This window comes from Stylophora pistillata, chromosome 6 (assembly GCF_964205215.1).
Source record: "Stylophora pistillata chromosome 6, jaStyPist1.2, whole genome shotgun sequence".
Classification (NCBI taxonomy): domain Eukaryota; kingdom Metazoa; phylum Cnidaria; class Anthozoa; order Scleractinia; family Pocilloporidae; genus Stylophora; species Stylophora pistillata.
Genome location: NC_142524.1, coordinates 30,705,993 through 30,721,404, shown reverse-complemented (window position 1 = coordinate 30,721,404; position 15,412 = coordinate 30,705,993). Strand labels below are relative to the sequence as shown.

Genomic DNA, 15,412 nt, shown 5'->3' with positions numbered 1-15,412 from the left:
CGGCTTGGGCACTTAATATTTCATTTTCATTTTCTAACCCCCAGCAAACAATGGGAAGGTTGTGGTAAAGGCGGGATTCCTCGAATGGGAAAGCAAGTTTACAACTGAACGTAGAATCATTTAAGGATTCGTCTTCCTGTTTAACCTGTACGCACGTTATACGTTAGTGGAATCGAAAATAGGGTAAACCCTGTCTACGTTGTTAGACTGAAAGGCGCCCAGTTATTTATGGGTTTTTAGGGGAGCCCGAGTAAAGCTTTCAAATGACGAGCCTTTGGGGAAATAATCAACAAGCTTTGAAATGTTTATCTTTTACCATCCTGAACAGATTTATTATCAATAAAGATTTAGAAATGCAAAGACTAGCAAAAACTAACGATAAAAACCTACGTTTCGGTGTCATCATGACGCCATTGTCAAGGAGAAATAAAAAGTGAAGTTTGTGGCAAGGTGTAACACTAAATTAGCATAAATATGTTACGAGCTAATTAAACAAATACTTTTGCGCGAATTGAATCGCTTTGCACGTTCAGAGTGGCTTTTAAGTCTCTGATGAAAAGCATTTCGTTCACCAAACAATCGAACTTGTTACTACACCTTTTCAGAATGCTAAAACGTTTCAGTAGGTCTTTCGGGACTTCGCTGTGCCGTTCGTGGTAGTGTTTATATATTGAAGATGCCTTTCGTTTATGTCCATCCACGCGTGTGTGTAAGTGTCCGCGTGTATAGCCCACATAACCCGCATCACACAGGTCACATTGAAATTGATAAACGACGCGTTGTTGGTTGACAATCTGTGGCTTGATTTCTCGTACTTTAAGATCTTGGCCAACTTTGCGGCTAACAAATACTGGCTGGACAGTTGTCTGCACCTTCATGCTAAGATTCTTGAGCTCTTTCTTAACATAAAGAGCTCAAGAATCTTAGCATGAAGGTGCAGACAACTGTCCAGCCAGTATTTGTTAGCCGCAAAGTTGGCCAAGATCTTAAAGTACGAGAAATCAAGCCACAGATTGTCAACCAACAACGCGTCGTTTATCAATTTCAATGTGACCTGTGTGATGCGGGTTATGTGGGCTATACACGCGGACACTTACACACACGCGTGGATGGACATAAACGAAAGGCATCTTCAATATATAAACACTACCACGAACGGCACAGCGAAGTCCCGAAAGACCTACTGAAACGTTTTAGCATTCTGAAAAGGTGTAGTAACAAGTTCGATTGTTTGGTGAACGAAATGCTTTTCATCAGAGACTTAAAAGCCACTCTGAACGTGCAAAGCGATTCAATTCGCGCAAAAGTATTTGTTTAATTAGCTCGTAACATATTTATGCTAATTTAGTGTTACACCTTGCCACAAACTTCACTTTTTATTTCTCCTTGAAAATGGCGTCATGATGACACCGAAACGTCGGTTTTTATCGTTAGTTTTTGCTAGTCTTTGAACAGATTTATAATCTTGTTAATCATAACAATTACAATTTCCTCAAATGTCATTGGTGTATTAGCTGCTTTATCTTTCACTAATCATCCTGTAGAGTTTTGATCGGACAGTGTAATCCTCCGCAGCTCTGGATGACGTAAATGGTCGCAAAATATTGACGCAAGGGCACCTCGTTGTTTGAGAACAAAATGCGTCCCCTCGGTGACTAGAACGGGTTCCTCTGATATTTTTCTGCCTATTGGGCTTCACAATCAGCCAAAAGGAGCTTTCGATATATTCACACCGCTAAAACTTTCAGCAGCGCAATATGACACAATGTAGGTTGTATCTACATAAAATTTTCGGTTTCTATCGAAGGTTGTCAGTTTGACGGGGGGGCATAAAACACGATTAAGGTTAGGAAACTCAAAAAGCTTCCCCAAAGTATTTCAGCGAGCACTCGGTCAAAGCAGCTGCTTAAATCGTAATGTTGCGGTCTTCTAATTGCCATGCCACTCTCTCCGTTAATCGCACGTTACTTTGGCTAAGCATATCGAAAAGTTTACAAAGAAACAGTATCTTCAATTTCTAACTGAACCAAACTCAGTTTGCGGTTGCAATATGCAAATTTTGCTTCAAATTCGTCCTGCTCGCGTAATTACGTGCCGTGGGTGACTTAAACGAGTGATACTTTTCTTTCATTTTTCTAACCCTCCACTAACAAAGGTCATATATCTGATTCTAGAATGATTACTGAGATTCCCCGAATTGGGCAGCAAGTTAAAAAGCAAGCAATAAAATATTGGACGCAGTGTCTTACTGTTTAATAGTTGTACTAGAAGCTGCGCCATAACTCTAGAGGACGTAAAACAACACTTTGTAAAATACATATGCTTTCCCTAGGTGACAAAGACGAGTTCTTCTGATGTTTATCCACCTGTTGGCTTTTGAACGGGCCAAAACATCAATCACTTATTTGATAAGCTCTAAGCTGAATACTCGTGGTGAGCACACACCGTGAAAAACTCAAGACCTCTTTCCTTTGGATATCGAATTTTTGACACCGAATTGTCTATCTTAACTTTGCTAATCAGATTATGCAAAAAGAAACATTGCTGGGCAGAAGGAGAGATAATTGGCGGCACATGTTTACATATCACAGCATTTTTCAGCAAAGTGACGAAAGCCATATAAGTTTCTATTTAAAACTTTTGGTTTCTATCTGGGGCTGTTCATGACGAGGGCATAAATGCAACAAATTTCGAAGAATAAAATCCATATAGCTTTCCCGACGTATTTCAGTGAGTACTCGGTCAAAAACAGCCGGTTAAAGCGTAATTTTTCAGCTCTCTAACTACCTCTCTCCACTGTCTTTACTTCACCCGTTCTTCCATCAGTGATAGTCGCACGATACTAGGGGTAAGCATGGAGCTTTTACAGTGTTTTCTGGTGTTGCCATTCGCCCTGAACAGTGATAATCTTTTGCTTCAAATTCGTCATTCTCGCAAAAACACGAGCTTTGGACGGCTTGGGCACGTAATATTTCATTTTCATTTTCTAACCCCCAGCAAACAATGGGAAGGTTGTGGTAAAGGCGGGATTCCTCGAATGGGAAAGCAAGTTTACAACTGAACGTAGAATCATTTAAGGATTTGTCTTCCTGTTTAACCTCTACGCACGTTATATGTTAGTGGAATCGAAAATAGGGTAAACCCTGTCTACGTTGTTAGACTGAAGGGCGCCCAGTTATTTCACTTTCCTCCCCTTTGACGACCTTAGTGTCTCAGATTCCGTAACCTGCTGTTCTGAAAACCAGTAAGGCGTGGGATTGAAAAAAAAGTGAATTCATGTCTTTTTCAGAACGAGGTACCGGACAACTTGAAGTTCTGCTCTATTGCAATCCGTGAGAAATAAATTGGCACAGAAGCGTCCTTTAATCCCACACATCGGTGTTTAAATATTCCTCCCGTGTTTCAACCGGTAAATCATGCTCCTTGCTAGATCTTTACGTACCCTGGGAAAAAAATCTGTCTACGTGTTTCTATCCATGAGTTTATAAATGTTTACCTACTCTATTCGGGGTCAAGTTAGCTTTATTTCCTTTCCAGTTGTTGCATATCAACACCGAAAAAATTTCGGCTTCAGATATATTTCTACCATACCTCGTATTTCCTAGAGTCAGCTGAACTGTTTTAATTACATAACTGAACCGTGGTCCAAATAGTAAGGCACAACTCTCCAGACCTTAAGAAGATCAATATTTATGTACTCACCTCGCCTTGCTCACTCCACCACTTTCACCGCGCACTGGGAAAATCTGATTGAGGAAGATGAATTTAAGGTTGGGTTCGTTGACGTCACCCAACCCCATAAAGGGACATCCCCATTTTGCTCTTTTCCAGGCCTCGCGTTGGCTAGGGCTAGGGATCTCTCTTGCGATGGTGCTCTGTTGTGCTGTACCGGTGGGCAAGAGAAAACTGCGTCAATTTCAAAAACGATTTTACAATATGACAGAACAGCACCAAATGCAGTGTCCTTCTGAACCGAAAGTTTTCTGGGAAGTTTGAAAGGTGGCGACGGGCAATTTTCTCCCTTTGAGGAGCCCAGTGGGCAAACGATACCCAGGGGTATATCTGCGCAAATGCTTCCTTAACATAACCAATCGCTGGTTCCTTCTTGTCAGGAGTCAGTGTTACTAGTTTTAACTGGTTTCTTGTAGTTATGGAAAAAATGTTTTTGTATAACCATTTACCTTTAGGACGTCCGAAACATATTTTCTTTCCTCTGTCTTCGAGTAAAATTTTACTGAGCTACGGACTTTTTATTGCAAATAGGGTGGGAGAGTCGAAAGCGAGGTATTTGTCTGTGACGTCTATTTATACCTCGTCAGAAACGAGGGCAGCCAATTAGTGAGCATAAAAAAGAACCTTTTGTGGCAACGATTAGATCACCCCTGATGAAGGCACTAGAGGATAGTATAGGAACGAATTTGAATATATCAACAAAGTTGAAATGGTAAATTGGCCACCGTTACGATTATAAAAGCTGACGTTTCGAGCGTTAGCCCTTCGTCGGAGCGAATAGAGGAATTGTGGGTTGTGTGTGCTTTTAAAGGCAGAAAAAGGAGCTACAAGATTAGTGGGAACATGGCAACAAGAAAAACACGAATAAATTGGTGGAATGAAATGCGTTCGTTGATACCTGTGGAATTTAGACCGCCGGTTTGAAAGATGAGCTTTTGTTCAAGAACGTCGAGTCTATGAACTGTAACTTCTCGGTTACATTTATTAACTCTTTAAACCAGAGTAGCATTAAACCGTGTTTGATTTTCCACCTGGTTGCTTTGTGAACTTTAAAACATAGCACTTGTCATTCTTAAATTTACTACAGTTTGTGTCTTCATGCGCAATTAACCCATTAACCTCCAAGATCTGATAGTTCATTCTCCCCTCTAACTGCTACTCATTTCCGTGTAATTTTGTTACGAAAATTTGTTGTTAGATCAAGATAAGTTTGAGTATTCTCATCACCTGTTTGCAGGATGTTTAGATATTATGGGGAGAAGTTACATGTCAATAACTTCTGGGAGTTAAAAAGGTTAACGACTGAAGGGGCATTTATTTCAGTTTCAGTTCAAAACTTGTCGTAATTTCTGACTTAGATTGGCTATTGCTTGTGACTTAAGTAAATTCGATCAGTTTTTAAGACTTCTCCAAGCACTTTATCCATTTTTGAATCTTTTCAAGTTTTTAAAAGTCCTAGAAACCCTTGGCTTTCCAAAACCTGAAAACATTTTGAGGATTTTTTCTGGTATCATGATGAAGAAGGTTTTTTTTCTCAATTCTAGCTTGCATTTTAGTAAATATGAGTCTGAAGTTCTCTGCTAACGTACTAGTATTGCTGTAAAAAAAAAGTAATGGAGATGTTTCCTTTACGATGTTGAATTCAGTACCATCACTGTCCACATTGGGACAAAATATTCCATAATTAGTGACTATAATCTGAAAATGTGTCTTTAAGGTAATAGAAACAGGATGAAGATATATTAGGCTTGAAACGAGAATAAAAAAGAGATAAATAGAAAAAACTTTGAAGCACATTGAATGACTCTGAAAATTAAATTAATACCTTGAATTTCTAAACTTTAGCCCAAGAAGAAACTTCTCGTGTAAGAAGTTTACCCGAAAAAATATTCGCTTCCTGTAAAATTCTCATACAACAAAAACTTAAAAAAAGACTTTGCTAAAGCTCAACCTACAAAAAATTAGTTCGCTAGTAATTAATTTTTATCGACGACTTCTCGCTTCAAAACGTCCGCAAGAGCTCGCCGCATTGCTAGTTTCTTTCCTTCATCTTCGTCGCTCTTTGCAGCCGGCGAAGCGACCTGCTCTCCGGCAGTGACCCGACGCGCTGCTCGAGAAGACGTCGGCCGGGCCTTCGGCTGTTGTTCGGTGTACTTCGCCAAGTTCTTCTCGCGTTCTTGCCTCTTCAGATCCATGAGCTTGTCTCGCTGTTGTTTAAGATAGGCAGCTCGTCTTTTCATCTCTTCTTCGCTTATCTCCTTCGACTGTTAATGAAAAAGAGGAACGATCGATGGAAATTTAAAGTGACTTGGATTAAAAGCGCTCGACAGTAAATTTAGACGGCTCCCTGCGGGCGTGACAGAAGCGCTATGGTGTTTCTCGGTAAAGGATGTTTTCAAAGCAAGATGCGTGACAATAGTTACCGAGTATGTCTCGGGTTCTGTCCCTGCCCTGGTGTGACAATGGTACTACAGAGCTAAACATGCAGCAGTATGTAAGAAGGTTATATTTATTGGCGTGACACTCTACATAAAGATACTGAGAAAGTAACACAAACTCAGAACGCTATCAATCTAAGTGTCACACAATTCCAAACCCCTTGAAAGGTGTAACCAGTTAATCAGTGCAAAGCTCGCCATCAAAAGTAGCTATTTCTTTATGAGAGAAAGAACAGTGGAGGAAAGAAATCGCTCAAACCACACTAAATTAAGAAAACAACCACACAGAGAACAACTATGGACTATTGAAAATGAGGTGAGGCTTTTTTTTTTTTTTATAGAAACATTTCAATACAATAACTTTGTTGGGAAAATGATTTGAAATCCCACACAAATCTACCTACTTGAAGCCATGTTTGATATTGCGTGACGCGGTTGTACACGTTACCTAGCTTGGGGCGACTCGGGTTAGAATGCAGATTAATGTTACGTATGATGCACGATCCTCGCAGTAGATAGCGCTATTTAAGCAATAGCGAAATTCAGACCTGAAAAAAATCAGGCCTGTACGGGACTCGAACCACTGACCTCTGCGATACTAGTGCAGCGCTCTAACCAATTGAGCTAACAAGCCAACTGAGAGCAGGCCGTTATATTTATTCTATCTCATTTATCACTTTCACGGGTTCATTACGAATCAACTTAACGGCCTGCTCTCAGTTGGCTTGTTAGCTCAATTGGTTAGAGCGCTGCACTAGTATCGCAGAGGTCAGTGGTTCGAGTCCCGTACAGGCCTGATTTTTTTCAGGTCTGAATTTCGCTATTGCTTAAATAGCGCTATCTACTGCGAGGATCGTGCATCATACGTATCAAATACCGCAGTTCAAAATATATGATTTTCATATATTTATTCTATCTCAGATTAATGTTAACCGCCTTGAGCGCGGGATAACGTGGATGCACAAGTCGCAATTTGGGGATAGCACGAGTTTTCTTCACCAATAACAGAGCAAAGCGAAGCAAATTTTGAAGTCCTTCTCACACCTAGACAAAAATACTGGAAGCCACATCTAAATGAAGTACCCGATAAAACCTGAGACCCAAAGGGGATTTATAATCAGGCGAAACGAAGACAAAAGGATGTTTCCGGAGAGACACGCAATTTTACTTTATTGGCTGTACCTGCCCACGTGATAACCAGTTTTCACGCGCGCGCACCCACGCACACCCAAGTAATTGACAGATAAGTTTACCTGAGTTGGCGTGACACTGGTATTCTTGGCGGCGTCTTCCTTGGCGCTCTTTAACCATTCTTCTGCGGCATTAGTTGGTGTATCCGCTTTCTTTTTTTGTACTATCAGGGGTGGTAACCCAGAAGTTTGACTGTTAGGCTGAGTGGGTGGCGTAGATTTCACAGGGGAGGGCTTAGGTGCTCTCTTACTCGCAGCGGGAGAAGCTTTAGTCGCCGCTTTACTTTCTGAGGGGGATGGCTTGGGTGCAGGTTTGGTCTCAGCAGAGGTGGGCTGAGGAGAACCTTTTGATGGTGATTTTTTTACATCATCCCGCAATTTCTCCGCCTCGGTTGTCTGCTTCTTTTGTGCCTCCAGTGATGCCTGTAGTGCTTTTTCTAACTCATCTTGTTCTCTCTTGGCTATCTCAGCTAACCTTATCAAAAAACAGAAACAAAAATAATTAAATTAAAATTGGCAGAAATACAAGATGTAAACAAGAGAATAGAGGACATTCTCCCTTACTTAAGATGCTTTTGATCTCAATCAAATTCTCCTTGACAGCACCTTGGGGGATATATAGTGAGCAGTATGGAGAAAATGCAGACGAACTATAGAGTGTAAAGGTTTAAATGATTAACTTCAAAACAAAGTGTGAGTACTGATGACCTAATATCAGCAAAACATCCACATTAAGAGAAAGAAGCATTTTTAAAACCTATGTATGTCACGTGGAGTCTTCTTCTTTTACTACACTTTCCAGTGTTGGCAACGATAAAGATGTTCTAGAAGTGTAGAGAACAAAGGCTCAGAGGACTAAAAAAATTGAAAAAGAATGTGACAGAGCATACAGGTAAAAGAGAAGGCAGTTAGCTGGTAGGGTTGGGTTGCAGGAATTTCAAGGCATAAACAGTGAATTTTAACTTTTACAAGAGGAGAGAAAAAGAAGTACTCCACTCTTTGTGTTAATAGGAGAAAGCATTTGTCTTTCTTTTGGGTTGTTTAAGGTTGTAAGGAGATGTGGTAGCCACAAGATTTAGTGCACAAGAGTTTGCATTCAAACCACTACACACTGTCAGTTTGTTTCTCTTTACCAAGACACTTAATTCTCAAAATGCTTCTCTTGAACCTTTTCACTGCCAAGATCTCAGTAGCAATTCTCCTTACTGTCTGCCATACAATTCTTATGATGTTGGTTCAGAAAATTTGGTATTGGATCAACTAATAATCTCCTAATTGATATTTTTCTCTATTCTCATCACTTGCCTGCTTGATATTGTATTGATATTGTAAGGAGAAATTCAGTCTCGGTCACTCATGGGAGTAAACTGTAAACCAGAGTATAAATGAGTAATGGCACCTTTTCAAAATATTCTGCTGAAGGGTAACCTGCCAGGATTAACAACCCAGTCCTAAGTCGGGAGGAGTTTATTGTTTGGCCCCTGATAGTCACTAGCATCTAATTTCTCCTTGTAAGACCCCCCCTGAATCAAACAAGTGCAGTATATCAAACAAACGACAGTGCAGTAACTCCACCATCCCTAACGACCTTGCATGGGTGACAAGTGAACTAAACTAAAAAAAAAAAAAAAAATTACAACAGAGCAACTCAAACTATATTGCTGCCCTGTAGGAACGTGGTTGGTGTGATATAAATTTGTGCTTCAACTATTTTCAATCATTTCACCTTGAACCTTCTTCATCAATTACATTTTCCAGTGTTGACAAAAGCAAAGATTCTCTAGAGGAGCATTGGAGAAGACTTCAGATGATCAGAGAGAAGATTAGATAGAATTCAATTCAAAATAAACACTTAGTTGACAAGAATATTGCTGTCTAGTCATGGTAGATGTGCCAGCTCTTCAGAGAAATGCAGTCAATCTATGGTGTGCTACTTAATCTAGATGTCTCACTTTATAACCACCTCCTAGTTAGCTCAATGGATAGAGTGCTTGACTGATGTGTGGGAGGTAGAAGGTTCGAGCCCTGGCCGGACCAACACTCAAGGTCTTAAAATAATTGAGAAGAGTATGCTACCTTTCTATAACATCAAGAAATGGTTTAGATATTCCAGTCTTCTCGGATAGGGACAAATAAAATGGAGGTCCCGTCTCCAGCAGGGTTAGGGGCAGGAGACGTTAATTTCCCATGCACGAGGTTACTGTGTGATGGATGTCCTACCCTGGGGTGGGATGGGTGGGTTGTTGTTTTGCGTTTCATACATGAGCCTCTGGCTCAGGCAATATGGGTAACCATGCCCCATGTAAAGACATTAAACTTTGATTACTATTACTTTTACTACTACTCTTTATTTCATTGAGAAACCTTTCTCTAGAATAACTTTTTTTACTTCGCCATTTTAAAAGCAGGCTTTGCTGAAATTTCTTTTGACAAACATGTAGGTCATAGTCAGATAAACATTGCAACCTTCTACAAAATGACACATTAAAATACAAATAATTTAAACCTTTGTTACCTTTTACTTTCTTCTGCAGATTCTGCCAAAGTCCTTTCAAATTCTTGCTCTGGTTTAGCCGTAGCATCTTTATGTTTAGACTCAAACTCTTCCTTAGATCTTTTCAAAACCTCCTGCATGATGGCATCTTCATCTGTCCCTTGAGTCTGTGGAACAGAACTGGGTGGAGCCATATGAACAGGCATTGGCATTTGATTTTGCAGAGTCACTGGCACAGGCATTTGGACATTATGAATTTGCTGTAGAAGCTGCAGGGCCTGTAGTTGAAGCTCAATATTTTTCTGAGTCATCAGTCGCTTGAATACCTCAAAATCTTCAGCAGCCCATAACTGATCAAAGACATCCTGTTGAAATGGAGAAAGAAAGTTTTAGACTTTACGGTTGAATACCTATGGGCAATAAAAGTCTAATGGGCCTCTCTCCAAAATCATGCACATAATTCAGAGTTTACTAAAGAGTAAATGTGATTCTCACACCAAGAATGGATAGCAGCTTACTTCTCCCAGATACAATATCGCTCCTGGATCACACATTATTGTCATCAGAGCTCAACACTAACCATAGCCAACTAGCCACAGACTAGACGAAATTCAGTTTTGGCCAGTGGTTTTTTATTTCCACTAGCCAGTTTGGTTAGTAAACAAACTGAAATTGTTGTAACATCTAGGTTGTCACTAGCCACTTGGGTAGCAAGTTGAAAAGTTAGTGTCGAGTCCTGGTCATGAGAATAGAATGACAACCACCTGATGCCCTTGATTGTTAACTTTTACACAATTAGCCTTAACAACGGTTGATAATCTGCATAATAAACATTCATAATTTTTTTTCTTTGTGTCTAACATGTAAAGTTGTCTCTTTCTGTCTTAAACACAGCTGTATGCTATCATCATAAACATCAAGTCAATACAATATCAAGAGGGTAAAATTAATACATGATTAACCCAGTAAAGAGTTTTCTAACACATGGCCCTCTGTAAACCCACCCATCCCACCCAGGGGAGGACATCCATCACACAGTAATCTCATGTGTGGGAAATTAATGTCTCCTACCCCAACCCTGCAGGAGATGGGACCTCCACTTATTTGTCCCTATCTGAGAAGACTAGAATATCTAAACATTTCTTGATGTTATAGAAAGGTAGCAAATTCTTCTCAATTATTCTAAGACCCTGAGTGTTGGTCCGGCTGGAGCTCGAACCCTCAACCTCCTGCACAACAGTCCAGCGCTCTATCCATTGAGCTAACTGGGAGGTTACAGGATAAGCTAGAAGAACTTGAAAAGGAAAATGTTAACCTGGAGTAAGTATTATCTACTCTCCTTAAAAGCATAACAATTCTCCGTGAATTTATTAACCGCCGCCTGGTTAGCTCAACTGGTTAGAGCGCCGGATTCTGTTGTGCGGGAGGTCAAGGGTTAGAGCCCCAGCCGGACCAATATTCGTGGTCTTAAGATAACTGAGGAGAATTTGCTACCTTTCTATAATATCAAGAAATGGATAGATATTCTAGTCTTCTTGGATAAGGACGAATAAACCGTAGGTCCCGTCTCCTGTAGGGTTAGGGGTAAGAGACATTAATTTCCCATGCACAAGATTACTGTTTGGTGGATGTCCTCCCCGGGGTAGAATGGTGGGTTAATTGCACGTTGTAAAGTGCTTGGGAGCATCTTCCTGTGGACCATGTGCTATATAAATAATTTATCATATAAGGGGCAAAATTACTGAATTGTGATTGGTCAAGACAGAGGGCATTTTTTATTAAATTTTTGTAATTGCCCTGGGCAAAATTACTTGAAAATGATTGGCTGAAAATCGCTTAGCAACGGCTGCCAAGGTAAAGAAATTTCTGTTTGTTTTGTAACAATGGCGTCCCGTTTTGCGCGAAATCAGTAAGAAAACATTTTGCCCCTTATATTATAAACAAGTAATCACATGGTTCCTTGTAAAATTAAGGATTATTATCACTTGTGTTTTCGGAAGTTGCAAAAATTGCCCTTGTCGCTACGCGACTCAGGCAATTTCAGCAACTTCGGCGACTCAGGCAATTTCAGCAACTTCTGAAAACACGCGTCATATTAATCCTTAATTTTACTTGGCCCCATGTGATTACCTATACAAATTACTTACTTACTTACTTACTTACTTACTTATTAACTATTTGATCTCTAAGAATGACTAGCATCTAATTTCTCCTTACAATCACCTTAGGAAATGTATAGAGAACAGTGTGGAGAATATGCATACTGATGTTAGGGTGCCAAGGGTTAAGTTCCACTAAAAGTAGGAAATGTTCTGAGACAGTGTGATTGCGATCATCACTTAAAATTGTTCTTGTCCAGATACTTGTATGGCTCAGGGTGTGGCACATATTTTTTGATCTATTTTGGGGAGGGGATGGAGAAAATTTTAATTACTGTTGAAATTGTCAAGTACTGCCTCCTGGTTAGCTCAATTGGTAGAGCACCGGACTGTTGTGCAGGAGGCTGAGGGTTCAAGCCCTGGCCAGACCAACACCCAGGGTCTTAAAATAACTGAGGAGAATGTACTACCTTTCTATAATATCAAGAAATGGAATACACATTCTAGTCTTCTTGGATAAGGACAAATAAACCGTAGGTCCCGTCTCCTGCAGGGTTAGGGGTAGGAGACATTAATTTCCCACGCATGAGATTGGTGTGTGGTGGATGTCCTCCCCTGGGATGGGATGGGTGGTTATATCTGCTGAAGATGGGCTAGAATGACCTTTGCAGATTAGACATTTAGATTTAGATACTATATTTTTGATTTACTAACCCTGTTTATGGAACTAAACTGCGGACTGCTACTTCCTTCCTGGCAAGCTTTCATGAACTGTTCTTCTGTTATTCCAACATCCTTTAGAAAGCTCGATAACAAAGTGTCCACCTTTCAAAGTAATAATTATAATGCTAAGGGTACCCATCACTACAGATGTAAAAAATACATAAATATTTGATAAATTAATAAATAAATAGATAAAATCAAATGTATTGTAGTTTAAGGCCCATTTCCAACCGAGATGCCTTACACGCCTGGATCATTTTTCATATATGAAAAATATGCTATTTTCCTCGTAAATGCGGAATCACTTTCATATCTTCTTCCATCTTACTAATTGGGGCTTTCACAGTCCCATCTTGAATCATGTGCGAATGACAAACTATTGTAGTATCCATATCAGTAAATAGTTTCTAATTCTTACATGTATGACGGTGCAAAATGTCATTTGAAAAGTTGATGCTACCGAAGAAGCGGTCTAGAGGAAGGCCAAGTCTGCCTGGGTCGGCAAAGGTTATTCGACTTCGAGAGTCTGTGTATGATTTATGGAGGGCAAGGAAAAGAACCATGGGTTTCGTTAACACTACAGACAGTGCTTTTGCCGAAATGTTATTGCATTGTTCCTACGATGGAACTAGAGACTCCAGGGAGATTTTTTCGAGGTGAGAATAGTTATTTGACTGATTTTTACTTGAGATCCTGAGATATGTATGTAAGCAATCTCATTTGTACAAGTCATTCTTCTATAATTGAAATGCGTAAAGTAAATCAGTTTTGGCCAATATTGGTTATTTGTTTATATTTTATTTAGTGTTGAAGCCGAACAATTTCCTTCAACATCAAGTAAGCTTTGTACAAGTTTTAAACACAGACTCGATTTATGATTTTTCAGTCTCAAATATTTAGCTGCGAATTTGTTTACTGTGTTCTTCACCAAATCTTTGTTTTTCTTTTTAATAGTGTTTGTGAATGGCTATCAGAGTTCGCCATTTAACAATAGTGCGATTCCAAAACAAAAACACACAACTGCAAAGGATGTCGGATGGAAATGGGCCTTTAAAACAATTTTCAGTGCCAAGTTTTCATCAAGGCTAAACATCAACTTTTCAACTTACAAGCCAAAAGGCTGGTGACATCTTAGATGTTACGACAATTTCAGTTTGTTTACTAGCCAAACTAGCTGGTGGAAATAAAAAACCACTGGCTGAAACTGAATTTCTACTTGTCTGTGGCTAGTTGGCTACTGTTAGTGTTGAGCCCTGTTCGTACAACAGTGTTGCATGAAGAATCAATTCTATTTCACACAGGATGAAGTATGGATGCATGTGCAATTACTGACAAATGCTTCAAGAAAATTGATCTAAATAAAACCTCAGTCTACACCAGGGTTTAAAAAAAAAAAATTTACAAAATTCCAATAAAAATCAGTGCATGTAGCCACCTTGAGTTGCTATTAGAAGACACAAATTTGAATGAAGGGAGCTGTCCTCAACTTAAAGGTTTAACCTACTCGAGAATCTGAAAGGATATAAAGTTCCTAAATCTGTTTAAGAAAAGCAGTGAAAAAGAGAGGGCACCTCTTCACTAACTTGGCAAATAGTTGATGTAAAATATGGTTGCAAGTACAAAGACTAATTACGGATACTGAGCACTCCTTGAAACAGGTGCAGTATTATATGTCGAAGTATTTCAAGGAAACGATCAATATTTATTTGGAGTTGAAAATGAATTAATTTTAAATGTACATGAATAAATTTCACACTGGTTTAACCGGTAGGAAAGAGTTCCATATAACCTGCATAGAAACCATAAGGAAGTAATATTTGTTAACCTAGACTTGATTGCGAAAATTCAAAAACCTTTTGGTAAAAATTCCAAATTAAGTAAAATAACCAACGATGAATTCGAACCGAAAAGAATCATATCTACGTGTTTGACGTTACTAAATAATTCGACATTTGTTTGTGTTATGACTACCGGAGTAGCTTTTTGAACTCAAATACATTTATTTCTGTGACCTAAACTTTAGAGTCATTGAGCCCGTTTGGTATCTTGCTGTTTTGTTTGACTCTGGCAGGGAGACAGCTGAAAACAAGAATCGATCCACTCCACGGGTAAGCTTGCGTAAGCTTTGAAACTTTCCGGTCTATAACTCGTAAAAATAAAAAATCGGTCCCAATAACACGAAACACGTTGCCCTGTTAACAGAAACGAAGGCGAGGAGATGAAAATGCTCTGATAATAACCTTACGTTTTCTAATGGATTGCAAGGATAACTCATTACGTTTAAGTACATTCCTGGGGAAGGCAAACAGACTTGCGCGATTTACATTGACAAAGTAAAGCTTGAAAAATACAAATATGTCAACGGAGAGAGCGGTTTGACAGTTCTTACCATTTTTTTGTATTCTTTGTGTATATTCTGATATGCTTCGTGGTTTTCGCCGTCGGAATCGAACACTTTAACAGACGGAAAACAAAAAGTTAATTCCTCTTGAGAAAACTCCGTATAGCGTCACGAGCACTGGACTTCGGTTATTATAAAAAAAATAAGAAAAAAAAATGAATGGAAATTGCTCTTACCTAGGGAATTCTGTTCTATAAAAGTACGCACTGGAAAATTCCATATTGGTGAGGTTAAAAAGCCGCCAACGGCATCGAAAATAAATTCCCCTTGGACGGAAGACATCTTCCTCTGTATTCTGCAGTTGACTCGGTTGCACTTCCTGTACCTTGGAAACT

General features: G+C 39.5%; 1 protein-coding gene across 3 annotated transcripts; it reads right to left on the bottom strand.

Moving 5' to 3' along the window:
* Positions 1 to 4,691: 4,691 nt before the first annotated feature.
* On the bottom strand, positions 4,692 to 15,412 carry LOC111336564 (uncharacterized). Of its 3 annotated transcripts, XM_022942684.2 has the most exons (6): positions 15,254 to 15,412; positions 15,066 to 15,130; positions 12,668 to 12,778; positions 9,876 to 10,219; positions 7,424 to 7,835; positions 4,692 to 5,996 (listed from the first exon to the last, which is right to left on the bottom strand). In XM_022942684.2, the coding sequence occupies exons 1-6, from the start codon at positions 15,357 to 15,359 to the stop codon at positions 5,709 to 5,711; spliced, it is 1,326 nt and encodes a 441-aa protein (XP_022798419.2). In that variant the 5' UTR covers positions 15,360 to 15,412; the 3' UTR covers positions 4,692 to 5,708. The 3 variants fall into 3 exon arrangements, with proteins under 3 accessions (XP_022798419.2, XP_088619099.1, XP_088619100.1); XM_088762973.1 differs by lacking the exon at positions 12,668 to 12,778; XM_088762974.1 differs by lacking the exon at positions 15,066 to 15,130 and having other exon boundaries at positions 15,254 to 15,387.